Source organism: Chiloscyllium punctatum, chromosome 26, assembly GCF_047496795.1.
Source record: "Chiloscyllium punctatum isolate Juve2018m chromosome 26, sChiPun1.3, whole genome shotgun sequence".
NCBI lineage: Eukaryota > Metazoa > Chordata > Chondrichthyes > Orectolobiformes > Hemiscylliidae > Chiloscyllium > Chiloscyllium punctatum.
This window is the reverse complement of record NC_092764.1, coordinates 30,563,667-30,590,644: the sequence shown is the minus strand read 5'-3', so window position 1 is coordinate 30,590,644 and position 26,978 is coordinate 30,563,667. Positions and strand designations below refer to the sequence as shown.

General features: G+C 42.6%; 1 protein-coding gene across 1 annotated transcript; it reads left to right on the top strand.

Moving 5' to 3' along the window:
• The first annotated feature begins 99 nt into the window (after positions 1-99).
• slc10a3 (solute carrier family 10 member 3) lies at positions 100-6,201 on the top strand. The gene has a single exon (XM_072596019.1). The coding sequence runs from the start codon at positions 972-974 to the stop codon at positions 2,358-2,360; it is 1,389 nt and encodes a 462-aa protein (XP_072452120.1). The 5' UTR covers positions 100-971; the 3' UTR covers positions 2,361-6,201.
• Positions 6,202-26,978: the final 20,777 nt, after the last annotated feature.

The window sequence follows — 26,978 nt, the reverse complement described above, 5'->3', positions numbered from 1 at the left end:
GTTTATTTTTGGATAATACAACTATAACCACCAACTGAGTGTTCTCTTTCAGAACCGCAGCGGCGCTACATACAAAAAGCCAACCTTCCAATTGTCTGTAGAATTCTACTTTGTGAGGTTCAGCCCTGAAGACCTAATGGAATCTATCATATCACAGCATAGAATAGGAGACAAAAGCCAATTCTAAAGCCCCAAACAGCAGACTTTGTGAGTTAATGTCTGCCAGTGGTATTGAGGATTGAGCCTTCAGTCTGACGAAACTGGAGGTGGGTTCTGTATTGAACCGGATAACAACGAAACTCAGGAACATCACCGCCCCACGATTGGGAAAGGGTTGTGCTGAAACGCCCGGCAGTTGCCCTGATATTAAAAGCGGCTTCCGTTGAGTCGATGCCGAAGAAGCTTCAACAAATGTGGGAACGCGCTAATCGCTAGACTGTGAACAAGGAGAGAGAAAATTGTCAATTGGTGAAACCCCGAGAGGGGAAACCTAAGACGGGGAAGGGAGGGGAGAGGAGGCGTCATTTGAAAGACTGACACGACTATTTATCTGCTGGAGCCTGATCACTGTACGTCAGTACAGGTATTTGGGTTAGTGTGGAGAGTGGAGAGTGGGGGTTTAACTCAGCAGCACGGCAATGTTCTGACATTTACCCCACTGACTGACAAAGTGAAAGTACGGGGAAAGCTGTGCCGGAAGGAAGTTCTCTGGGGGGCGGCGAGACGCACAGACGCTACCGGTAAACGGGGGGGAGGCTGCGGTATGTCCGGAGACAGAGTACTGGCCTCCCGGTGCCGGGGTTCAGCCTCTCCACCCGCTCGAATGAGGCTGGGACTCGGCCGATTGTGAGCGCTCCCCTCTCCGGAGTGAACGGCCGGCTGCTGCTGCTTTGCCTTTTCCCGAGGGGGGGGGGGGGGGGCCCGGACTGACGCAGCGGAAAGTTGGCGGTGGTGGTGAGGGTGTTGGGGGAATGTGTGACCGCTCCATGTTGTTGTGGCTGGCCAGTGTGCAGCCGGCGCTGCTGCTCCTGCTGCTGCTGCCGCTCCCCAGCGGCGTTTACTGCCTTGTGGATTCCAACAGCTCGACCCCAGCACTGTACTACGTGACGATCGGAGACGGCACCTCCACTGAATTTGAGTTTCCCGAAAACACCAAAGGCATCATTGTGGTTTCCAGTCGCTACAGCAGCGCCGAGGAAAAGGATGGTAGTAAACTGTTCGTTCAGTCTCTGGACCCTGATGTCCTCACCATCATTAACGTCAGTGAGGCTGAAACCATAGGATTTGTGAAAAGTTACATTGTCAGCATCAAATCCGGACTGGCTGGGACCGCGCCTCTCTTAATCCGCCTTCTGGATGTCACTAAGGTTGAGCCATTCACTGTGGAAGAGCGAAAAGATTATATTATTAAAGTGTCCCCCACTGATGATGATCCAGGTTCAACTAGTTTGGCGCATTTCTCTCAGAACCCCCTCCTTTATTTCCTTCTGCCTTTAGTTTTTATAAATAAGTGTGCGTTTGGTTGTAAAGTGGAGTTAGCAGTCCTGCGAGGTCTTCTCAAACAGCCACATCCTGTCATTCTAGGAGTGATTGGGCAGTTTCTGTTGATGCCATTATATGGATATACTTTGTCCAAGGTCTTTTCCCTTCCCAAAGCTCTTTCCCTCGGGCTGATAATAACTTGCTCTACCCCCGGAGGAGGTGGAGGTTACCTCTACAGTCTGCTTCTAGGAGGGGATGTGACCCTTGCCATTTCAATGACCTTGATCTCAACTGTAGTCGCGACTGGTATGATGCCACTTTCATCCACCATTTATACCCATATTCTCAATGTTCATGAAACACTGCATGTCCCGTTTACTAAGATCCTTGTGACATTGCTGTTTATCGCTATTCCCATTTCAACTGGAATGTTGATCAAATATAAATTGCCACGACTCAGCAAGTTCTTACTTTTGCTCATTCGACCCCTCAGTTTCCTGTTAATTATTGGAGGACTCTTCATGGCTTACCAGATGGGAGCAGCCATACTTTGCAATGTTCGTAAGGAAATAATTGTTGCTGGAGTTGCTGTTCCTGTGTTTGGATTGCTTATTGGATATCTCATGGCTTATTGCTTAAAATTACCTGTTCCTTTATGCAAAACAGTCAGCATAGAGATTGGAGTTCAAAATAGCCTGCTAGCCCTTGCAGTACTCCAGTTGTCCTTCCGTCGCATCGAAGCAGACTTTGCCTCTCAGGCCCCATTTATAGTGGCTCTGAGTAGCACTTCAGAAATGTTGCTACTTGTGATCCTTCATCTTCTCTACAAGAATCTCAGGCCACATCCAGTCTCTGAAGGAAATGACTTGAAGTCCTGATCTCTTTGAGTTTGCTCAAAGGAAATGAATTATCTGCACTGCAACATATTTGAATATTTTTGTACTGAGCAATTTTCCAAAATGAGTATGTGTGGCTACAGCAGCAATTTGGTATGTTTACATGGTCTTTTGAAATGAGCCACCATGTTGCTTTTCTGCTGACCATGAATGCACTGCATTTCAAATTGCTGAATGGCTAGTGCAGTAACATAGAGCCTTTTGCTTTGCATCGGGTATTGGATTTCAGTGGAATTGACAATTATGTGACCTCATTTCTTCTAGAAACTTAAATTGCTGCAAATTTTTTTGATAGTTTATACCATCTGCAATAAGAGTTGTTGCCTCTTTTTTTCTCATTATTTCAGGTGTATAATATCTGTTGAAGGGGACAGTTTCCACCATGTTATTCTTTGGTTTTAAAGAGGTTATGATGTATTTAAATATTTCCTAGTTGGAACTCAGTGTTTAAACCTTTTGATTACTACTTAAGAGACATTCTCTTGACCAGGCTTGTTGTACAGAAATACTTCTTTATATGGCAGTATATATTCATTGAATAAACTAAATTGGTGGTTCTGAGCAGCATTCCCTGTTATGTTTTATTAGTTGGAGTTCTGTGCAACACCTTTTTTTTTGTGACCTGCAGTATGTTCTATATGTAATGTGCACTGTTTTTGTAACATCAGACATCAGTAACAATGCAGATAGACTTTTAATTTGAAAAGCTAAAGTAAGAATAAACTAATTTTTAGACTTTGGGTACTTACTTGATTTTAAAGATATGTATACTTGATCTATTTGGACAGTGTTGAAATAAGAATGGCCTGCATGATGTCATGCTGAAAAAAATTAATTTCAATGAACATCCATAGTAAATCCCACTAACTGAACCCTCTGTAATTTTAGTTTTCATTTGATTTTAAACTTCAGGGTAAATATCATTAGCACCCAGGCTTCAGTGTTAATGATGATCCAATCAACTGATTATTGAATGATAGAGCAGTTCAGGGGGCCAAGTGGCCCAGTCCTGATCCTAATTACAACTTCCATTAAAAGAAATGCCTTTTCCAATGTTGTCTCCCTTTTGAATTTGCTTCTCTGTTTAGAGTATTATCAATAAATCCAATATCTGCACAGTAGTGATACTAACTAACCTCTCTTGAAATGGACAGAAGTGAGCCAATTGTGGTAGGGTGAAAGGAAGGGCTGGTGGGTGTAGGGAAAGCTGGCGACTAGAAAAATTGAGACTATAATCAAGTATTGACAGGAGAAATTGAATGAATCAGAGTATAAAGGCAGTAGGAACATAATTAAGACGGAAAATCAGGAGGGCAGAAAGGGGACATGAGATAGCTTTGGGTTATGTGGTTAAGGAGAATCCAAAGGGATTTTTATAAATACATTAAGAACAAAAGGGGAACTAGGGAGAGAATAAGGCCCCTCAGCAAGGCAGCCAATATGTGGAGCCACAGGAGAAACTAAACTAGTATTTTGCATCAATATTTACTGTGGAGAGGGACATGGAAGATATAGAATGTGGGGAAATAGATGGTGACATCTTGAAAAAAGTACATATTACAGAAGAGGAGTTGCTGTATATCTTGAAATGCATAAAAGTGGATAAATCCCCAGGATTTAATCAGGTCTACCATAAAACCCTATGCGAAGCTAGCAAAGTCATTGCTGGATCCCTTGTTGAGATATTTGTATCATTGATAGTCACCGGTGAGGTGCTGGAAGACTGGAGGTTGGCCGATGTGGTGCCACTTTTTAAGAAATGTGGTAAGGAAAAGCCAGGGAGCTATAGACCAGTGAGCCTGACATCGGTGGTGGGCAAGTTGTTGGAGGGCATCCTGAGGGACAGGATTTAGAGAGGCAAGGACTGATTAGAGATAGTCAGCATAGCTTTGTGCATGGGAAATTATATCAACTTCACTGAGTTTTTTTTTGAAGAAGTAACAAAGAGGATTGATGAGGACAGAGTGGTAGATGTGATCAATATAGACTTCAGTAAGGTGTTCGACAAGGTTCCTCATGGGACACTGGTTAGCAAGGTTAGATCTCATGGAATACAGGGAGAACTAGCCATTTGGATGCTTAACAGGCTCAGAGGTAGAAGACAGAGGATGATGGTGGAAGGTTGCTTTTCAGACTGGAGGCCTGTGACCAGTGGTGTGCCAAAAGAATTAGTGCTGGATCCACTGCTTTTCTTCATTTATGTAAAATGATTTGGATATGAACGTAGGAGGTATAGTTAGCAAGTTTGCAGGTGACGCCAAAATTAGAGGTGTAGTGGTCAGCAAAGGAGGTTACCTCAAGAGTACAACTGGATCTTGATCAGATGGGCCAATGGGCTGAGGAGTGGCAGGTGGAGTTTTAATTTGGATAAATGCAAGGTGCTGCATTTTGGAAAAGCAAATCAGAGCAGAACTTATACACTTACATGGTAAGATCCTGGGGTGTAATGCTGAACAAAGAGACCTTGGACTGCAGGTTCACAGTTTCTTGAAAATAGAGTTGCAAGTAGATAGGATAGCGAACAAAGCATTTGGTATGCTTTATTGGTCAGAGTATTGAGTATAGGAGTTGGGAGGTCATGTTGCACTGTACAGGATGTCAGCTAGGCCACTTTTGGAATATTGCGTGCAATTCTAGTCTCCTTCCTATTGGAAGAATATTGTGAAACTTGAAATGATTCAGGAAAGACTTACAAGGATGTTGCCAGGGTTGGAGGATTTGAGCTATAGAGAGGCTGAATATGCTGGGGCTGTTTTCCCGGAGCATCGGAGGCTGAGGGGTGACCTTTATAGAGGTTTATAAAATCCTGAGGGGCATGGTTAGGATAAATAGATTTAGTCTTTTCTCTCGGGTAAGGAGACCTATAGAGTGCATAGGTTTAGGGTGAAAGGAGAAAGATATAAAAGGAACCTAAGAGGCAACTTTTTCACACAGAGGCTGGTGCATGTATGGAATGAGCTGCCTCCGGAAGTGGTGGAGGCTGGTACAATTACTGCATTTAAAAGGCATCTAGATGGCTATATGAATAGGAAAGGTTTTGAGGGATACGGGCCAAGTGCTTGCAAATGGGACTAGATTGTGTTAGGATATCTGGTCGGCATGGATGAGTTGGACCGAAGGGTTTGTTTCTGTGCTGTACATCCGACTCTGTAATTGCCCCCTTTTTCGTTTTTTCTTTCCCTAGTCCTTAAGACTAATTACACTGTTCCTACCAATCTATCTTGATTGAAATCCATTACCTCCCCAAAGATATAAGGGAAGTTGCCTGCATATATTTAAACTCTAACTAATACTTCATTTTGTATGTATATGTTTTTAATATTTGTTCTGCTTTAATGCTTAAAAACAGGCTAGATTTGAAAACAGCAACTGCATCTACATGTTCAAGGTTAACATATGCCACCATTTAAAAAAAAAATTGGTTTGATAGTGTTTAGAATTAATGTAATTGATAAAGTAATCAGAAGCATGATGAGCTATTACCTAATGCATTGCCCGAAAGGGTGGCAGAAGCAGATTCAATGTTAACCTGCAAAAGACAATTCGATCAACAGTTCAAGGAAAAAAAAAGAACCTGTTGGGGAATGGTTTAATTGAGTAATTTTTTTTGCAAAACACTGGCATGATTACCTGAATAGTAGTCTTTTTGCAGTATCATTCTGACTTTGTTACTTCTAATGATGGTACCTGATAGAGCTTAATTAAGTTTCCTGAATCTAAGCTTTTTTTTTGTGTGTGTAAATTCACATGAGAGAACTTCCTATGTTATGCCAAGTTTCTATACATAACTTTCTCCTTTTTTATAAAAGTCTGCAATAAAGTACCAATAAACTTAGTTATTTAAACCAAATTGTATGTAATCATTGTAATGGTAGTGAATTCAGGCTCTGTATATAATGGAGCTAATTTACTTAATTATAGTATGAAATAGTGTTGGCAAAGGGTTATAGCACTGTTAACCATTTTTTTGTCTATTTTAAACAGATGTTGAAGGTAAGTTGAAACTTTTTAAGAGAAGTAGAAGAGCCACTTCAATATATTGGTTTCATACATATGTTTGTAATCAGGCACCACACTAATTACATGCTTGATTTGAGTGCTTAAGCAAATAAACCAACCAAAATAAAGTCAACATCATATTGTTCAGCTGCATGGAAAGGCATCTGTTGTGAGAAGAAGAGTAAATTTAGCCAAAGAGGGATATAGTCATGAAATAGCTGGTTGTTTAAAGAAGCAGATAAAAACCTCTGCTGTGGGGTCATGGTAGCTGGGGTTTATGTTTTCAAGTCTGTCTTTTCAATTGTGGGTGGCACAGTGGTTAGCACTGCTGCCTCACAGCGCTAGAGACCTGGGTTCAATTCCCGCCTCAGGTGACTGACTGTGTGGAGTTTGCACATTCTCCCCGTGTTGGCGTGGGTTTCCTCCGGGTGCTCCGGTTTCCTCCCACAGTCCAAAGATGTGCAGGTCAGGTAAATTGGCCATGCTAAATTGCCCGTAGTGTTAGGTAAGGGGTATGGGTGGGTTGTGCTTCGGCGGGTCGGTGTGGACTTGTTGGGCCGAAGGGCCTGTTTCCACACTGTAATGTAATGTAAATTTAAGCATATTCAACACTTTTTGTACTGGTGATCCCTGAGCTTATGTTATTTCCAGTTAATTGTATATCAATCACTCAACAAAAATTTATGTAATGAAACCACTAATGACTCAAGATAACTGGAGGTTTAAAGCATTGGTAAACCCATATTATATACTTTGTCATGCAAAATGATGAATGCCACCAGTCATGTTTGAAAGGAAGTATTTTTATACGCTATTCACTAAAATGATGTCTTTATTGCACTTTTCAAAATATAACCTTGCAATTTTTGCCCATAGGAGCAAGTGAAACAGATTATGATACTGTATTGTTGGGACAAGAAACCTAATTTTAGTTTAACCAGAGCAATGCTATCAAATGCTACCATTTTTACCACTTCTTGGTATCACTGCTTTCTTCTCATACTCTTTTCCACTTGGTGATTGTTTGCAGTATACAGTTTTGCCCTTCTGAATTGGCAAAAATAAATACCTGCAGTTTTTTTTCCTTGAACCTTTCTCAGTTCTTCCTGGAAATTCCTGTCTCTGCATTGATCAATGATTCAAACTATTTGACTAAGTCCCCACAGCAGATGATTGAGCTAGTTTACCTCTCATTTAAATCTATTTGTTTCTAGTTCATGCCTACATTTGCTATCCTTTCTTTTCAGAGTTTATGCTAATACAGTGTATATAATTGTCTCCTGTCAATATTGGAAAGTACCTTTTACCAAATGAGCTCTGTCTCAAAGTTTAGTTTTAGTTATATAGGCAAACAATTCTGCATTTGGAATGTCCCATTACTGATGGACAATAATTTATCTTTTTTCTCAGCCTGGTTGAAAGAAAGATACTAACGAGTATGGTTGAAGTCTCCTTACTCATCTTCAAACAATGCTAATGATTATTAATCATATGATTCATTTAAGACAAACAGCTCTGACATTACAAATCAATTATTATAGATGCCTCCATGGATGCTGCATGACTTGCTGACTATTTCTAATGTTTCAAGCATCTTCTGATTTTTGTAGTCCAGCTCAAACTTTAACATCCTAGCTATGTTTAAACATATTATTTCAAACAACAAACATGGAATTATTGACCACAATTAGATCTCCTTTTGGAAAAAGGAGAGTAAAGAAAGATATTAAATTCCTAACCTAATCTAGAAATGCACAACCAACTAAATCAAGCTCATCTTAATTAGAATGTATTTCTTTTTCACAAGGGGCCAGGGGGAGAAACTAGAGCCAAGGTGGTTAAGTGAAGTTTAGATCGTGGTTAATTTGTATCTCTTTGCATTAAAGGCTTGAGGGTGTGTGATTGAGTCTTCTTCGCAATATTAATCGGCTGGATCTACAAGCAAGTGGCAAGGGTGGAGAACCAATATAGCACCAGTTAGGACCAGACAAACACACAAGCAAAATCAAAGTTTGTGAGAAGATTTGTAGCTCGGGTGCTTGTTGTTTTGGTTCTGTTTGCCAGGCTGGGAATTTGTGTTGCAGACGTTTCGTCCCCTGTCTAGGTGACATCCTCAGTGCTTGGGAGCCTCCTGTGAAGCGCTTCTGTAATGTTTCTTCCGGCATTTATAGTGGTTTGTCTCTGCCGGTTCCAGCTGTCCGTTGCAGTGGTCGATATATTGGGTCCAGATCGATGTGCTTATTGATTGAATCTGTGGATGAGTGCCATGCCTCTAGGAATTCCCTGGTTGTTCTCTGTTTGTTTGGCTTGTCCTAGTGTTGTCCCAGTTGAACTCATGTTGCTTGTCATCTGCGTGTGTGGCTACTAAGGATAGCTGGTTGTGTCGTTTTGTGGCTAGTTAGTGTTCATAGTGCCTCACAACACACTTCACATTCAACAACCAAATATATGAACAAATCAACGGCACACCCATGGGCTCACCCATCTCTGGACTCAGCAGAAGCGGTAATGCAAAGATTAGAACAAACAGTCTTACCGCAAATTCAACCCAAACTCTGGGTCAGATATGTGGATGACACCTTTGTAATCATTAAAAACACAGAAATAGAGAACACACACTGGATCATCAACGCCACACTCACAGGAATCCAATTCACTAGAGAGGAATCAAAAGGACAACCAACTCCCATTCCTAGATGTGATGGTACAGAGAACACCGAACGGAGAATTCACCACAAAGGTATACAGGAAAGCCACACACACAGGCAAAGTCCTGAACTACGAAAGCAACCACCCCAACACACACAAAAGAAGCTGCATCAAGACACTGTTCAAAAGGACCACAACACACTGGAGCACACCAGAACTACAAAAAGAGGAAGAAGAACACCTATACAAGGTATTCGCCAAAAACAGATACCTCCGCAATAAGGGAAAGGCAACAGAAGAGGACATGCCACAACCCAAAGGACTAGCTACACTACCATGCATCAGGAGCATTTCCGAACTGACAGCCAGACTACTGCGACCACTAGGACTCATAACAGCACACAAACCAACAGCCACTCTCAGACAAAAACTCACCAGAACGAAGGACCCGATCCCCAGCATGAGCAAAACCAATGTAGTGTACAAAATCCCATGCAAGGACTGCACAAAACACTACATAGGACAAACAGGAAGACAGCTAACGATCCACATCCATGAACACCAACTAGCCACAAAATGACACGACCAGCTATCCTTAGTAGCCACACACGCAGATGACAAGCAACATGAGTTCAACTGGGACAACACTACTATTATAGGACAAGCCAAACAGAACAGCCAGGGAATTCCTAGGGGCATGGCACTCATCCACAGATTCTATCAACAGACCTGGATCCAATATACCGGCCACTTTAGCGGACAGCTGGAACTGACAACCGGAAGTGGCAGAGACAAACCACTATAAATGCTGGAGGAAACATCACAGAAGCACTTCACAGGAGGCTCCCAAGCACTGAGGATGTCACCTAGACAGGGGACGAAACGTCTGCAACACAAATTCCCAGCTCGGCGAACAGAACCACAACACAAGCGAAATGTCTAGAGTAAAGCATTCAGCTGTTGTGGAATTTTAAAGGCAGAAAGCTCAATCAACATTTTAAAATATTTATAAATATATTGTTATTAGTCACTTGGGTGTTCAGACTCACATTTTAGCCAGGACCATTCAGGACTTTCATTCCAGGACAATTCGAATGTCTAAGTTTCCATTTTTCCTTTTTTGCCAAATAGAAACCAGGCCTCAGTGAGAGAGCCTTCCTTTCTGACTACACAGATGATGCCAAATGATCAAAAACTTTTCCATGAAAAGGATGTGTAATCAGGACAAGAAAATGAACCTTTTAAAAGTAAACCTGCAGTAGAGCTATTAGTAGTACCTACTTAATAGAAGAGTTCATAGTTTTGAGGTGGTGGAGTTTAATGTTAAGGCCAGAAGACTGTTTTTGATTATCATTTCAATATAGTTTCAAGAGCTTTGATACTGACTCGCAAATAGCTAATATTTTATGGCCATCTTAAAATTGACATTTGTGCTTTGAGTGATTTATAAATTGAATTCTTTTCTAAGGACCTTTGGTTATGGGCTTTGAATATTGGATGATTTGTAAATATTTATTATATAATTCATAATATGAGTAGCATCTAATCATTTGAGACTTGAGACTCAATACTTGAGAATAAATTATTATTATTTTCTGGGGGGAAAGGTCAAGTGCTTGAACTAGTAACTGAATCTAAACATTTAGACCCACATAGAGTCATGTTGACTAGCTACTGAACTTCATAAGGGACATTAATTACTTCTGGGGCAATGCATTAAAAGGGCTTTTTTTTTAAAAGCTTAAATCTGAAATTTACAATTGCTTCAGATACCAGAGCACTTGTGTGTAACACTATGGGCATCAGCTATTATGCAGTTGGTAGCTTTATGCTTGCATTTGAATAAAAGCAAGGTTACAGATTCAAGTCCAACTTCAGAGAATTGAGCACAAATATCTAGGTGAAACTGTAAAGTGGTATCACATCTTTTCAAGTGGGATACTAAATCATCAGGATTCTGTGGTCGATGCAAAACTTTTCATTCCACTATTTTGAAGGAGAGTAGGGGCATTCTCCTTGGTGCACATGGTCAGGGAGGGGAGATCACATTCGGAGTGAGAGACCACTCAAGTGAGTAAGTAGTTTGGCGAATTTAGAGAACTGGTAGATCTTTTCTTTCACCATTTCAAAAGTTTAAAATTCAGTAGTCTAGTTAAAAGGTTAATAAGGTAGCCATCTTGATAACTGTGAAACAGTTATCAGTTAACCACCTGAAGCTTGAACAGGGCCTCAGTAGGTGTTGGTGACTATTGATGCTTAACTAGTGTGAGTCATCTCAGCTCACCCCAACTCTGTTTGAGAGTACCTATTAAAAGTGCAGGACTTGTAATGAGTCAGGAAGGAGAATCACATCCAGAGTTAGACACCACCCAATCAGTATAGGGCAACCTTGATTATCTGAGTGACATGGGTGGGGAGTATTTTGTTTGGATAATCAAATGTTCGGATAATACAGTTTATCCAAGCATTGGGACCTTGAGATGTTGTTTGATAATCCGAAATTTGGATAATTGACGTTCAGAGCCACGGACGTCAAACCGATGTTCTTCTCTGACCACTGCCTCCTGCTGGCCAACTGTCAACTACAGGACGAGCAGCAGGCTGGTAAGGGAACGTGGAAGCTAAACACAAAGTTGTTGACCCCAGGAAACATTGAGGAGCTCAAGAGGGATTAAGCAGGTTGGAAAACCGTGAAGCCCCTCTTTGAGTCTCCAGCGGTCTGGTGGGAAACAGTAAAAGGAAACATCAAGAGGTTCTTCATCCTCCAAGGTGTTCAGAAGGCAAGAGAGAGGCGGGGAAAATGGTCCCAACTCCAGGAATCTATGCAAAACTTGCTCCTGCTGCAGATGATGGGGGTCGATGTCACAGAGGACCTCCAGGAAGTGAATGGCCAGCAAGCTTCCACTCTTTGCCTCGGAGGCCTCCAAGATAATCTTCTGATCCAGGGTCCGCTTCGTGGAGCAGGACAAGATGTGCTCTCGTTTCTTCTTCCAGAAGGTGCACAAAGAGAGCTCCGTGCTCAGCAGCCTGAATGAAGAAGATGGCTTGGTAACGTCATCTCAGGCTGACATCATGAGGATCAGCAAATCCTTCTACACCAGTCCATAAGGCTCCAAGCCAACGGACAGCGCGGCCTCCCAGTCATTCCTGTCCTCTATCACGGAGGTCTTAAACGACAGAACACGGGAGAGGCTGGACTAGCCGCTATTTCTGAATGAGCTGACTGAGGCCCTTGAGTCCTTCGAAAAGAATAAAACTCCCGGAAGCGACGGCTTACCGGTCGAGCGTTATTCTGCTCTATGGGAATTAGTTGGCCGGGACCTGCTGGAGGTGTATGTCAGTATGCTTCTGGTAGGTACCATGAGTGAATCCATGAGGAAAGGCATCATCACCCTCATCTACAAGCAGAAGGGGGAAGAGGGAGGAAATTAGAAATTGGAGACCAATCTCACTATTGAACGTAGATTACAAAATCTTGTCAAAGGTCGTCGCCAACCGGGTCAGCTCTGCTCTGGGATCGGTGATTCACCCTGACCAAACCTGTGCTGTACCAGGCAGGAAGATCGCTGACAGTCTCACACTCCTCCGGGATATGATCACCTATGTGCAAGACAGGGAGGTGGACACCTGCCTCATCAGCCTGGACCAGGAGAATGCCTTTGACAGGATATCGCATGTGTACGTTAGATTAGATTAGATTCCCTACAGTGTGGAAACAGGCCTTTCAGCCCAAACAGTCCACACCGCCCCTCCAAAGAGTAACCCACCCAGACCCACTTCCTCTGACTAATGCATCTATCACTATGGGCAATTTAGCATAGCCAATTCACTTGGCCAGCACATCTTTCGACTGTGGGAGGAAACTAGAGCACCCAGAGGAAACCTACGCAGACACAGGGAGAATGTGCAAACTCCACACAGACAGTCACTGAGGCTGGAATCAAACCTGGTGCTGTGAGGCAGCGGTGCTAACCATTGAGCCACTGTGCTGCCCTATGAGAGATGTTCTGTACAAAATGAGCTTTGGGGAGGGAATCTGCAATTGGATCCGACTGCTCCACACCAACATTGTCAATGCAGTCTCAATCAGTGGATGGGAATCAGACAGCTTCCCAGTCAGATCTGGAGTCAGGCAGGGCTGCCTTCTCTCTCCTGCCTTGTTTTTGTGCTGCATAGAGCCATTTGCTAGTCCATCAGGAAGGATGCAAGTCTGAGAGGGATGACTATTCCTGGCAGTGGGGGCCTACAGATTAAGGCCTCCCTGTATATGGATGACGTCACAATTATCTGCTCGGATCCGCTGTCCGTGTGCAGACACGTGTATGTCTGTGACTGGTTCGAACGGGCCTCGGGAGCCAAGGTAAACTGGGGCAAGAGCGAGGCCATGTTCTTCGGGAACTGGGTCGACCAATCCTCTATCCCCTTCACTGTCAGGACTGATCACCTGAAGGTGCTGGGTATTTGGTTCAGAGGGGCTGGGGGGGTGTGCCAAGTCTTGGGAGGAGCGAATCAGTAAAATGAGACAGAAACTGGGCAGATGGGAGCAATGGTCGCTCTTCATCGCGGGTAAAAACCTGGTCATCAGATGTGAGGTACTGTCATTATTGTTATATGTGGCACAGGTCTGGCCTATTCCCAGAACCTGTGCAGCTGCAGTCACCCGGGCCATCTTCCACTTCATATGGAGATCAAAGATGGACCAGGTCCAAAGGGACACCATGTATAAAGATCTGGGCAACGGGAGAAAAACACACCCAATGCCACCCTCACCCTGATGGTCACCTTTGTGTGTGGCTGCTTCAAGCTGTGCGTGGATCCCTGGTCCACAACCGCCAAGTGTTACTACATACTGAGGTTCTACCTGTCCCCGGTGTTCCGAAGGATGGGCCTGGCCTCGCTGCCGTGGAATACTCCAAGTTGTTAGACCGTTTCATATCACCTTCGTGGACAAATTTATGAAGAAAAACACCTTTTACCACAAGTCCATCAGGAGGTGGTCAGCGCATAGAGTATAGCAGAATGCATCATCGCCAGAACTTTCCAACAAGCACCAAGACATGGCTTGGCTGGTGGTGAGAAGGGCTCTGCCTGTGAGATCCTTTATGCATGCCCGGCCTCTTTACCCCACCGCACCCTGCCCTCGAAGCGGCTGTGGAGGGGACGAGACTGTCACACACCTCCTTCGGGAACGTGCCTATGCAAAGGAAGTCTGGAGAGGAATGCAGTGGTGATTGTCGAGGTTTGTCCCGAGCAGCTTCGTGACGCGGGACTCCATATTCTACGGTCTGTTCCCCGGAATGCACACTGAGACGAACATCAACTGTGCATGGAGGATCATCAACTCAGTGAAAGACGCTCTTTGATCTGCCTGAAATGTGTTGATCTTCCAGCTGAAGGAGTTGACCCCGAATAAGTGTTGCAGACTGGCACATTCCAAGGTCCAGGCCTATATGCTGGGAGACGCGCTGAAGTTTGGGGCAGTTACTGCCAAGGCACGGTGGGGAAAGACCACCGTGTAAAGTCCACCTTTCAAAGAAGGACGGGGAGACCATTCAGTAATTGGGCTCCACTGACACCTCAGCTAAACAGCTGGATGGCCAACATACAGACTAGTATATACAAATGATTCAGTCTGATCTGCGTATGTAAAGAAATGCAATGTATACGTATGAATAGCATCACCAATTGTACAGGTATCCAAATATTTTTATGATAAAGTATATTTTTGAAACAAAAAAAAAGTTACCGGAATGCTGTGTTTAGTAGGCAGTCACTTAGATTAACTGCCTCAAATTTGGCCAGTGATCGGGGACAGAAGGGTATGACTATGAGCGAGGCAGCTTGGGGAATCCAGGAGGTAGTGCTGAAGGAACCTCGGCCATTGAGCTTAACTAATAGGTTTGAGATTCTTACTCTCTGTGTGGATGAGAGTAGGGGCTGTTGGGAGAATGAGCAACCTGACCATAACGCTATGGTACAGGGAGCCATTCAAAAGAGGAAGTAAAGAGAAATGTAGTTGTAATTGGGGATAATATAATAAGGGGAATATACAATGGGTGCTCTGGTTTCCTCCCATAGTCCAAAGATGTACAGGTTAGGTGAATTGACCACGCTAAATTGCCCAGTGTTAGGTGAAGGGGTAAATGTAGGGGAATGGGTCTGGGTGGGGGTTGCATTTCGGAGGGTCTATGTGGACTTGTTGGGCTGAAGGGCCTGTTTCCACACTGTAAGTAATCTACACTCTTTTCTGTTGCCAGGATCAAGATATTGCCTTCCTGGTGCCCAGCTGCAAGATACCTTGACTGGGCTGGAGAATTAGTAGAGGAGGAAGTATCCAGTAATTATCATCTACATAGGTATCAATGACAGAAGTAGAAAAAGCAAAGTGGTTCTGCTGAAGGCATATGAGCAGATAGGGTAAATTGAAAAGTAGAACTAGAAATCACCAATACCTGGATTACCACCTGAGCCACAAGCTAATCGGTACAGATTAAGGGAATAAATGGATGGCTCGAAAATTAGTCTGGGGGAAATTGGTTCATTGGTATCAGTACTGGGGAAGGAGGGAGCTGCTCCAATGGGATGGACTCAACCTGAATCATGTGGGACCAGAGTCCTGGTGAATTGTGTATCTAGGGTTTATCATAGGGCTTTAAATGAATCAGTTGGGGGATAGGTTCAATCACATGGAAAAAATTAAATGGGTTGGGGGAAATAGGAGAGTTCTCAGAGACTATTGTTTTCTATTACAAACAATAGGACAGAAAGTAATAATAGGAAAAGGTCAGGAATCTAACTTCAGGCACAGCTATGAGACAGTCCATGTAGGACTGAGGGTGTGGTTCTGAAAAGCATACATTACAAAACAAGGTAAATGAGCTTGTAGACGTTGTTAAGTACAATGTTATGGGCATCGTAGATATGTGACTACAAGGGGATCAGGACTGGAAACCAAATACATGTACTGAAGGATACGTGTCCTATCGAAAAGACAGACAGATGGACAGAGGGAACGGGATTCCTGTGTTAGTAAGAATTGAAATTAAATTAATAGTGGCAAGTGATCGAGTCAGAAGGTGTAGAATCTGTGTGGGTAGAGTTGAAGAATTGCAAAAGGAAAAAGACTTGATTGGAGTTATGTAAGACCTCCTAGCTGTAGTCAGCATGTGGGAAGAAAGTTAATCAAGAAATAGAAAAATGCACATAAAAACGGTGCCATTACAAATAATCATGAGGCCGCTTCAAGATGTGAGTGGTCTGGGAAATCAGATTGGCAGTGGATCTCAAGAAAAGGAATTTGTGGATACTTTGAGATTTTCTTTTTGGAGCAGCTTGTGGTAGAACCCACAAGGGATCAGGCATTTCTGGATTTGGTGATGTGTAATGAGGCAGACTTGATTAGCGAGCTTAAGTGACAACCCCTAGGGGACAGTCACCGTAATGTGATGGAATTCACCCTGCACTTTGAGAAAGAGAAGCTGGAATCAGATGTAATGGTATTACAATGGAGTAAAGGTAACAAAAAAAACATGAGAGTTGATTGGAAGGGGAGCCTAACAGGGAAGATGGTGAAGCAGCAATGTCAGGAGTTTCTGGGGTTATTAGATTCCCTACAGTGTGAAAACAGGCCCTTTGGCCCAACAAATCCACACCGACCCTCCAAAGAGTAACCCACCCCCCTCTGACTAACGCACCTAATACTTTGGACAATTTAGCGTGGCTAATTCACCTGAATTGCACATCTTTGGACTGTGGGAGGGAACCGGAGCACCTGGAGAAAGCCCACGCAGACACAGGGAGAATGGTGCCCCAGGCTGGAATTGAACCTGGAACCCTGGTGCTGTGAGGCAGCAGTGCTAATCACAGCCACCGTGCTGCCCCTATTTGGGAGGCAAAATAGTAATTCATCCTAAGGAAGAAGAAGCATACTACGGGGTAAACAAGGTAACCATGGCTGACAAGGGAAATCAGCCAAAAGACAAAATCAGACAAAAGCAAAAGAAAAAGTATGCAATGTGGTGAATATTTTGTGGGTAACCTTTTAAAAACCAACAGAGGATTGCTTTTTTAAAAAAGAAGTTGAAGTGCAAAGGTAAATAAGTTTATAGTATAAAAAAGTCTTGCAATCTTCTTTATAAAATCGATATTGGACGGCTGGAAAATGAGGATCTAGAAGTAGTAATGGGGAACAAAGAAATGGTGGAGGAACTGAACAGGTATTTTGCATCAGTGTTCACGATGAAAGAAATCCGTAGCATGCCAGAACTTCAGGAGAGCCAGAGGACAGAGCTGAGTGTACTGGCCTTCGCTAAGGAGAAGGTGCCAGGGAAGCTGAAAGGTCTGAAGGTGGATAGATCACTCAAACCAGGTGGACGACACTCCAGGATTCTGTAGGTGATGACTGATGAGATTTTGGAGGCATTGATGGCGATCTTTTCGGAATCACTGGAGTCAGGGAGGGTCCCAGAGGACTGGAAAATGGCTAATGTAACACTATATTTAAGAAGGGAGATAGGCAAAAGACAGAAGATTATAGGCAGGTTAGCTTGACCTTTTCTATTGGTAATATTTTAGAGTCCATTATTAAGGATGAGATTGCAGAGTATTTGGAAGTACATGATAAAATAGGGCTGAATCAGCATGGCTTTGTTAAGGGGTGGTCGTGCCTGACAAATCGATTAGAATTCTTTGAGTCAGTAACAAGCAGGTTAGACAAAGTAGAGTCAATGGAAGTGAACAATTTGGATATTGAGAAGATGCTTGACAAAGTGCTGCACAGGAGGCTCCTAAACACTATGAGAGTCCATGGTGTACTGGCATGGAATAACATGGATAAATAATCTGCTGGATCATGAACAATTCACTTCTAAGCTCCATTTTAGGCTTGTAAGAGTGTCAAAATGTGATATGGCTACAATTGATAGAGATTTTGAATCTATGCCAAGCTGATGAATGTGGAATGGGCATTGACCAATCTCTTGGAAGAAAATGAAGGAAAAATGGCCATGCCCGAAAAAGATGAAAAGAAAATGGCACTACTGCGAACACCAAGCTTAGTCGTATATGTAATTTGAACATATGAGCATTATAAATAGATCCCAGTTAAGGTGAACAAATTTGTGATGGTGCTGTCTTCTTGAACTCTACATTGAAATTATTAGAAAATTTTCCTCATTTTTAATTTTTATCCTTGTTATGCTACAAGCAATAGCCCAAACTCTGCTATCATCACATGCGTTTTCTGTTTTATTGTCTGTTACCTATATCATCTTGTGTTTGCTTGATCATTGTATTCTATATTATAATGAGCAGTTTTCAGGTTTAAACACTCAAAGTTACAGCATGGTGCATGCAAAGTGTATTTGACAATAGTTGAGGCAATAGCACAGAGAGATTTACAGACAGTGTGGTGATGGATAGCCTAAAATGCCTGGAGACAATTCATTAGCTAAGTTAGGTGGTGTGATATATTGTGGTCATTGGTATGGGGTCAGGGGATGAAACAGCTGCAAATCAACTTCCCAGCTCGGCAAACATACCCACAAACATGACAACTAGCACCCGAGCTACAAATCTTTACGCAAACCTTGGTGTGATATATGATGCAAACTTTTTCAGACTTTGGAGCTTTGTTGGCCTCCACAAACCTTCCCTGATAATTATTTTTAGTTATGTGTATTTTAGTCTTGGTCAGTCCAGTAATCACAATGATTAAAAGGTAATACAATATAAAATAATCTAAAACACCAGGACAATGTGCTGTTTTAACAACGCAGTCGTCAATTCAGTTTTTTACTTTGAACAAAAAAAGCAAAATACTACAGAGATTAAGTTTAAAAACTCCAAATCTGAAAGTACTAGAGTAACAAAATAAATCAGTCAACACGTGGAGAAAGCAAGTTTATTTCTGCTTTTTTTGAGATTTTGAGTGTACCCCTGGAAAGGCCAGCATATGTTTCCATCCCGTTTGAACTGAATGTATTGTTAGGCCATTTTAAAGGGTAGTTAAGAGTCAATCACATCGCTGTGGGTCTGGAGTCACATGTTGACTACATGATGTAAGAGTAGTAGATTTCCTTCCTGAGCAGGCATTAGTGAATCTGATGGTCTTTACAATTAATAATAGTTTCATGGTCACCATTAACAAGATGAGGATTTTCAATTAAAACTCTATTAACTAAACATTTTAAATTCCACCAGCTGCCATAGTGGGTTTTGATTCTGTTTCTCCAGAGAATTAGAACTTAAGACCATAAGACATAGGAACAGAAATTAGGCCATTCAGCCCATCAAGTCTGCTTTGTCATTCAATCATGGCTAAGAAGTAAATTAGGCAAGCCAGGGACACAGTTTTAAGAATAAGGGGTTTCCATGTAAAACACAGGAGAGAAACTACTTCTCTTAGAGGTTAGGCCATTGAATATATTCAAGACTGGGACTGAGATTTTTGAAGTCCAGGATTAGCAGTTGCATACGAGACCATGGAGTTGAGTTCAGTTGTGATTGTATTGACTTATGGAACAGGCTCTGGCTGGAACATCCTACTCCTGCTCTTCTTTTTTATCTTCTCTGACTTTCATGATTTCTATTGAGTATTAGGTTGTCATACAGCTTAGAAGCAGGTTCTTCGGCTCACCTTATCTATGCTGACCAGCAAACACCAAACTATACTAATCCCATTTACCTGCACTGCTACTATGCCCTGATATTTTAAATGCTTATCCAGATGCTTCTTAAATGTTGCAGAGGAACTGCCTCCACCACTATCCTAGACAATGTATTCCATATTTACTCATCACCTTAAACTTGTGTCCCCTGGTCTTAGACATATCTAACATGGAGATAAGATTCTCACGATCTACCCTGTTTATGTTTCTCATAATTTTGTATACCTCACTCAGGTGCCCCCTCGGCCTCCTCTCAGCTCCAGGGAAAGCAAGCCCGGTCAATTCAGTCTCTTCAAAACGGAGACTTTTTATCGTAGCCAACATTCTGGTGAATCTCCTCTGCAGTGCAATCACATCCTCCCAATAGTGTAGTGACCAGAAACTGCCCACAGTATTCCATCTGTGGCCTCATCAATGTTTTATAAAGTTATTACAAAACTCCCTTGGTCCAATATTCTGTGCCCTGGCTAATGAAGGCAAGCATCCTGTATGCTGCCTTCACTACCCTGTCTATATGTGCTGATATCTTCAGGAATCTATGGACTTGTACACCAAGGTCCCTTTGTTCCACACTACTCCCTAGGGAACTACCATTCATTGTACATGTTCTTGTTCAACCTCCCAAAATTCATCACCTCACACTTATCTGAATTAAATTCCATCTGACATTGCTGTGCCCAACCTATTAGCTGATCAAGATCAGACTGTAGCCTGAGACCATCTTCCTCATTATCAACAGCAAAGCTAAATTTGTGTCACCTGCAAACCAAGTCATGAATGTGAATAACAAACAACAAGGATCCAGCACCAATCCCTGCGAACATCGCCGATCATAAACTTCAATTACAAAATCAGCCCTTTGCCTCCTGTTTACAAGTCAATTTAGAATTGAGTTTGCCATCTTGCTTTGGATCCCATAGGCTCTTACGTTTTGGACCAGCCTTCCATGTGGGAATTTGTCAAAGGCCTTACTGAAGTCTCTGTATACCACATCAACTGCACTACTCTCATCAATATATTTAGTCACCTTTTCAAAAGTCTCAATTAAATTAGTCAGACAGGATCTCCTTCCAACAAATCCCTGATGAATTCCTGCCTTTCTAAATTTAGTTAATCCCACCTCTCAGAATTTTTTCAGATAATTTCCTGATCACTGACATCAGGTTAATTGGCCTCTACAAATCTTAAAGTTGCCTTATCCATCCAAAAAAATCAACAAAAATCAATATCAACTGGCAAGAATCACGTATCCCTGATTTTCAACCTAATTTTAACAAGCTCTGCACTCGCGAATTTCATCATTCATGGGGACTTAGAGAAACAGAACCCTCATGGATACAGAGGAAATAATGTACTTGCCTGTCTCTACTACCCTTCTTGAACAAAGGTGCCACACTAGCTACTCTCCAGTCCTCTTGTCCTGTGGTCAGTCAAGTTTTGAATATCTCTGTCAGGGCCCAGCAATCTCCTCCCTTGCTTTCTACAGCAACCTGGGATACTTCTCATCACTCCTTGGGAATATATGTACCTGTATGCCTGCTAAAATATATAAAACCTCCTCCTTATTAATTTTAACATGTTCTTGAACCTCCCCATCCCGACTGAAATCTCCATCTACAATGTATTTCTCCTTTTTGAATATAGATGAGAAATATTCATTTAAATCTCAGCAATGTCTCCACACCCAGATTGTATTATAAATTGGAAGATCCTATTTTGTGAACCACTGGCCTACGTAGCAACCTGTAACAATACTGATGATAGAAATGAATGGCCATGGCCAGCAGCTGAACTACAGCTAGTGAAATGGATGGTCTGGTGCAGTTTGTGCTGTAACAGATAACACTGCACTGCCACAACCCCTCTGGGGATACAAACCTGCCAGGTACACTGTTACTCTTCAAACTGAAGATGTTTTGATTATGTGTTCATAACCTCTGGTGTAAGGTATTCTTTTGTGTGTTCCTTCACCTTCATCTCTAATCATTCTGTGTCTATCCATTTTCACTTGCTGGTTTTCCATTTTCTCATCTTCCAGCCCCAATAGCAGGCTCAGTAATGCACCATGTTACCAGAGGGCTATTGTGTAGGAAACCACTGGGCAAAGGTTTCCGGTAGTTATCATACACAGTTGCAAACACCCAGCCAAAAGGCAGGTAAGCCCATCCCCAGTCTAAGCTAATAAGCCAGGTAGTTGATTATGTAGAGCTGAGGATCCTTTTAAATAATCTTGTGCAGCCTCACTCTTAGCACAACATGACAGAATCTGTGGGCTCCTCTAAAATGTATGAATACAGTGCTCAGGATATTGAATTTTACAGAATGCTCCGTAACTAGGTGTAGGACCCTTTATGAACATTTTTATTCTTTAGAACATAGAAAAAAGTACAGCACAGGAATAGGCTCCTTGGCCTAACATGTCTGCACTGACAATAATGCCATTCTAAACTAATCCCATCTACCTGCACATAATCCATAACCCTTTATTGTCTGCCTGTTTATGTGTCTGTCTAAATATGTTTTAAACATTGTTATTAATATCTGCTTCTAGTATCTCCCCTGATAATATATTCCAGTCACTTATCACCCTCTGTTTAAAAAAAACTTGCCTCTCACATCTCTTTAAAACTTCCTCCTTCTCACCCTAAACCTATGCCCCCTTGTACTTGACATTTCCATCCCGGGAAAAAGACTCCTGACCATCCGTCTTATCCAACCTTATCATAATTTTACATCCTTCTATCAGGTTGCTACTTAATCACTGATGTTCTAGCGAAAACAATCCAAACTTGTCAACTTCTCCTCATAGCTAGTACACTCCAACTCAGGCAACATCCTGGCAAACCTCTTTTACACACTCTCCAAAGCCTACACATTCTTCCTATTGACCAAAAATGCATACAATGTTCCAAATGTTGTCTAACTAGAGCTACAACATGACTTGCCAACTTTAATACTCAATGCCCCAACCAATGCAGGCAAGCATGCCGTATAATTTCTTTCCCACCTTATCCTCTTGTGTTGCCACTTTCAGGGAGCATAGTCTTGCACCCTAAGATCCCTCTGTATATCAATGCTCCTAAGGGTCTTGCCATTATACTGTTCTCTTACATTTAACCTCCCAAAATGCATCACTTCATACTTATCTAGATTAAACCCCATCTGCTATTCTGCACCAAACTTTCTACCTGATCTACATCCTACTGTACCCTTTGACAACATTCCTCATTATCTACAACTGCACCAATTGTTCCCCATAGTGCTCACCCCATTTGTGTTTTGTCTCCTTTGTGCAGAGGAGACCACATTGTGACCAGCAAGTACAATAGATCAGATTGAGTGAAGTGCAAATAAATCTTTGCTTCACCTTGAAGGTGTGTCCAGGGCCTTAAGACCATCTGGCCATAAGACATAGGAACAGAATTAGGCCACTCGGCCACGATCCCTCAGCTATTTCCATAAGAACTTTGTGATATAGTCCATGCGGTCTGGGTGCTTTATCCACCTTCAGACATTTTAGCTTTTCCAGTAACTTCTTCTTAGTGATGGACACTACACTCACCACTACTCCCTGATTCTACTGAAATTCTGGTATGCTACTGATGTCTTCCACTGTGAAGACTAATGTAAAGTACCTATATAGTTCCTCTGCCATTTATTTGTTCCCCAATTATTATTTCTCCAGCCTATTTCCAGCAATCCAATATCCATTGTTCCCTCTATCTTATGTTTTATATATCTGAAAAAACCTCTTGCAATCTTCTTGTATAATTAGTTATCTTACCTTCATATTTCCGCCCCCCCCATTGCTTTTTTTAGTTGTCCTCTGCTGGTCTTTAAAGGCTTCCCAATCCTCTGGTTTACCACAAAGTCTTCACCACATTGTATGCTTTTTCTTTTGCTTTCATGCTGTCCCTGACTTCCTTTGTCAGCCATGGTTGCTTTGTCCTCCCCTTAGTATGGTCCTTCTTCTTTAGGATAAATTTGTGGTGTGTCTCCTGAATTACCCCCAGAACTTCCTGCCACAGCTGCTCCACCATCTGCCCTGCTAGGTTCCCCTTCCAGCCAACTCTGGGAAGTTCTTCCCTCATGTCTTTGTAGTTATCTTTACTCAATTGTAATACACGTACATCAGATTCCAGCTTCTCTCTTTCAAACTACGGGTGAATTCAATCATTTTGTGACCCCTGTCCCTGAGGGATTCCTTGATTTAAGCTCCCTAATCAATCTGCCTCATTACACATTTCCAAATCCAGAACTGCCTGACAGAGACAGGCCTGCCTCAGGGCTCCAGCAAGCCTCTGCGCAAGCTCAAAGAAAATGTCTCATCTTTCACTTGGGGACCTACAGCTTCAAGGGCTCAACATCAAGTTCAAGAACTTTAGAACCTAATCCTGTCATTCCATTTTTTAAATTCAATCCCACACCTGGTCCTGTTCATGACATGGGTTGCTTTCAGAACAGCCAACCCATTCTCACCCACTCTTATTCCTATTATCATGTTAGGGGCAGCACGGTGGCTCAATGCTTAGCACTACTGCCTCACAGCACCAGGGTCCCAGGTTCAATTCCAGCCTCGGGTGACTGTCTGTGTGGAGTTTGCATATTCTCCCTGTGTCTGTGTGGGTTTCCTCCGGGTGCTCTAGTTTCCTCCCACAGTCCAAAAATGTACAGGTTAGGTGAATTGGCCATGCTAAATTGCCCATAGTGTTAGGTGCATTAGTCAGAGGCGAGTGGGTTACTCTTCAGAGGGTCGGTGTGGACTTGGTGGGCCGAAAGGCCTGTTTCCACACTATAGGGAATCTAATCTAATTATCTCTTTCAGCACAAGCTACCTGTTTTGTTCTATTCTTAGCCCGCATTATCACTTATTCAGACTCTCTTCTGTCCTGGCTTACTATTGTCTGCCTACTCTATTTATATCTCCTTCTCTCTGTGGGCTCTATCTCCACCTATCCATTCACCTCTTCTCATCCTCCCCCACCACATACCCACACCTACAACATAAATACCACTATTATCCATCTGCTGTCAATTCTGATAAATAGTTATAGAGACGTACAGCATGGAAACAGACCTTTGGTCCAAGTCGTCCATGCCGACCAGATATACTAACCTAATCTAGTCCCATTTGCCAGCACTTTTCCTGTATCTCTCCTAACCCTTTGTATTCATAATAACCATCCAAATGCTTTTTAAATGTGTAATTATACCAGCCTCCACCACTTCCTCTGGCAGCTCATTCCTTACATGCACCACCCTTGCATGAAAAAGTTGCCCCTTAGGTCCCTTTTAAGTGTTTCCCCTCTCACCCTAAACCTATGCCCTCTAGTTCTGGACTCCCCCACCCCAGGGAAAAGACCTTGTCTATTTACCCTATCCATATCCCTCATGATTTTATAAACCTCTCTAAGATCACTCCGCAGCCTCCGACGCTCCAGGGAAAAAGGCCCCAGCCTATTGAGCCTCTCCATCTCGCTCAAATCCTCCAACCCTGGCAACATCCTTGTAAATCTTTTCTGAACCCTTTTAAATTTCACAACAGCCTTCCTATAGCAGGGAGACCAGAAGTGAATGCAGTATTCCAATAGTGGCCTAAGCAATGTCCTGTACAGCCCTCCAATGACCCTCCAACATGACCTTCCAATGTTTGTACTCAATGCACTGACGAACAAGGGCAAGCATACCAAACACCTTCTTCACTATCCTATCTAGCTGCGACTCCACTTTTAAGAAACTGTGAACCTGCACTCCAAGATCTCTTTGTTCAGCAGCACTTTTCAGGACTTTCCCATTAAGTGTATAAGTCCCGTCCTGATTTGCCTTTCCAAATTGTTGCACCTTACATTTATCTAAATTAAACTCCATCCACCACTCCTCGACCCATCTAATCAAGGTCCCATTGTACTCTGAGGTAACCTTCTTCGCTATCCACTACACCCTCTATTTTGGTATCATCTGTAAACTTACTAACTATACCTCCTATGTGCAAATCCAAATCATTTATATAAATGACAAAAAGCAGTGGACCCAGCACTGATCCTTGTTGCACACTGTTGGTCACAGGCCTCCAGTGTGAAAAACAACCTTCAAATACTACCGTCTGTCTTCTACCTTCAAGCCAGTTCTAAATCCAAATTGCTGGTGCTCCCTCACTTCCATATGATCTAACCTTGCTAACCAGTCCACCATGAGGAACCTTATTGAATGCCTTGCTGAAATCTGTATAGATCACATGCACCGTTCTGCCCTCATTAATCATCTTCGTTACTTCTTCAGTTAGTGAGACACAATTTTCCATGCACAATTTTCCAGGTTGACTGTCCATAATCAGTCTTTATGTTTCCAAATACATGTAAATCCTGTTCCTCAGGATTCCCTCCTATAAGTTGCCCACCATCAATGTCAGTCTCACTATTCTATAGCTCCCTGGCTTTTCCTTACCACGTTTCTTAAATAGTTGCACAACATTAGCCTACCACCAATCTCCCAGCACCTCACCTGTGGCTATCGTTGATACAAATATTTCAGCAAGGAGCCCAGCAAACATTTCCCCAGCTTTTGACAGAGTTCCAGGGTACACCTGATCAGGTGTGGTGGATCTTTGATTTGATTTGATTTATTACTGTCACATGTACTGAGATACAGTCATATTTTGTGTGCTAACAATGAGACAAATCTTGTTTTATGTAAGTATATCAGGCTACAGTAAATTTGTAAATGGAGTTAGAGCTGAATTTGGACACATAGTAATGAGGGTATAAGGAGTATAGGAAGGGGCTGAATACATCAGGGCACCAGTTATGAGGATTATCATGGAGGAAGTGCCATTGTCTATCCTCCCTGATTGTGGTCTGTGGGTCAGGAAGTTGAGGATCCAATTGCTGAGGGGGGAGCAGAGTCCGAGGTCTCAGAGTTTGGAGATGAGTTTTGTCGGAATTATTGTGTTGAAGGCAGAGCTCTAGGCAATAAGTAGGAGTCTGATATAGGTGTCCTTGTTATCCAGATGTTCCAGGGGTGAGTGTACAGCCAGGGAGATGGGGTGTGCTGTGGACCTGTTGGGAAGGTCGGTGAATTGTAGTGGATCAGGCAGTCTAGGAGGCTGGGGTTGATGTGTGCCATGACTAATCTCTCAAAGCACTTCATAATGATGGACGTCAGAACCACTAGGCAATAGTCATTAAGGCACATTGCCTGATGTATCTTTGATATTGGGATGATAGTGGTCTTCTTGAAGTAGGTGGGAGCGCCAGATTGTAGTAAGGAGAGGTTAAAGATGTTTGTA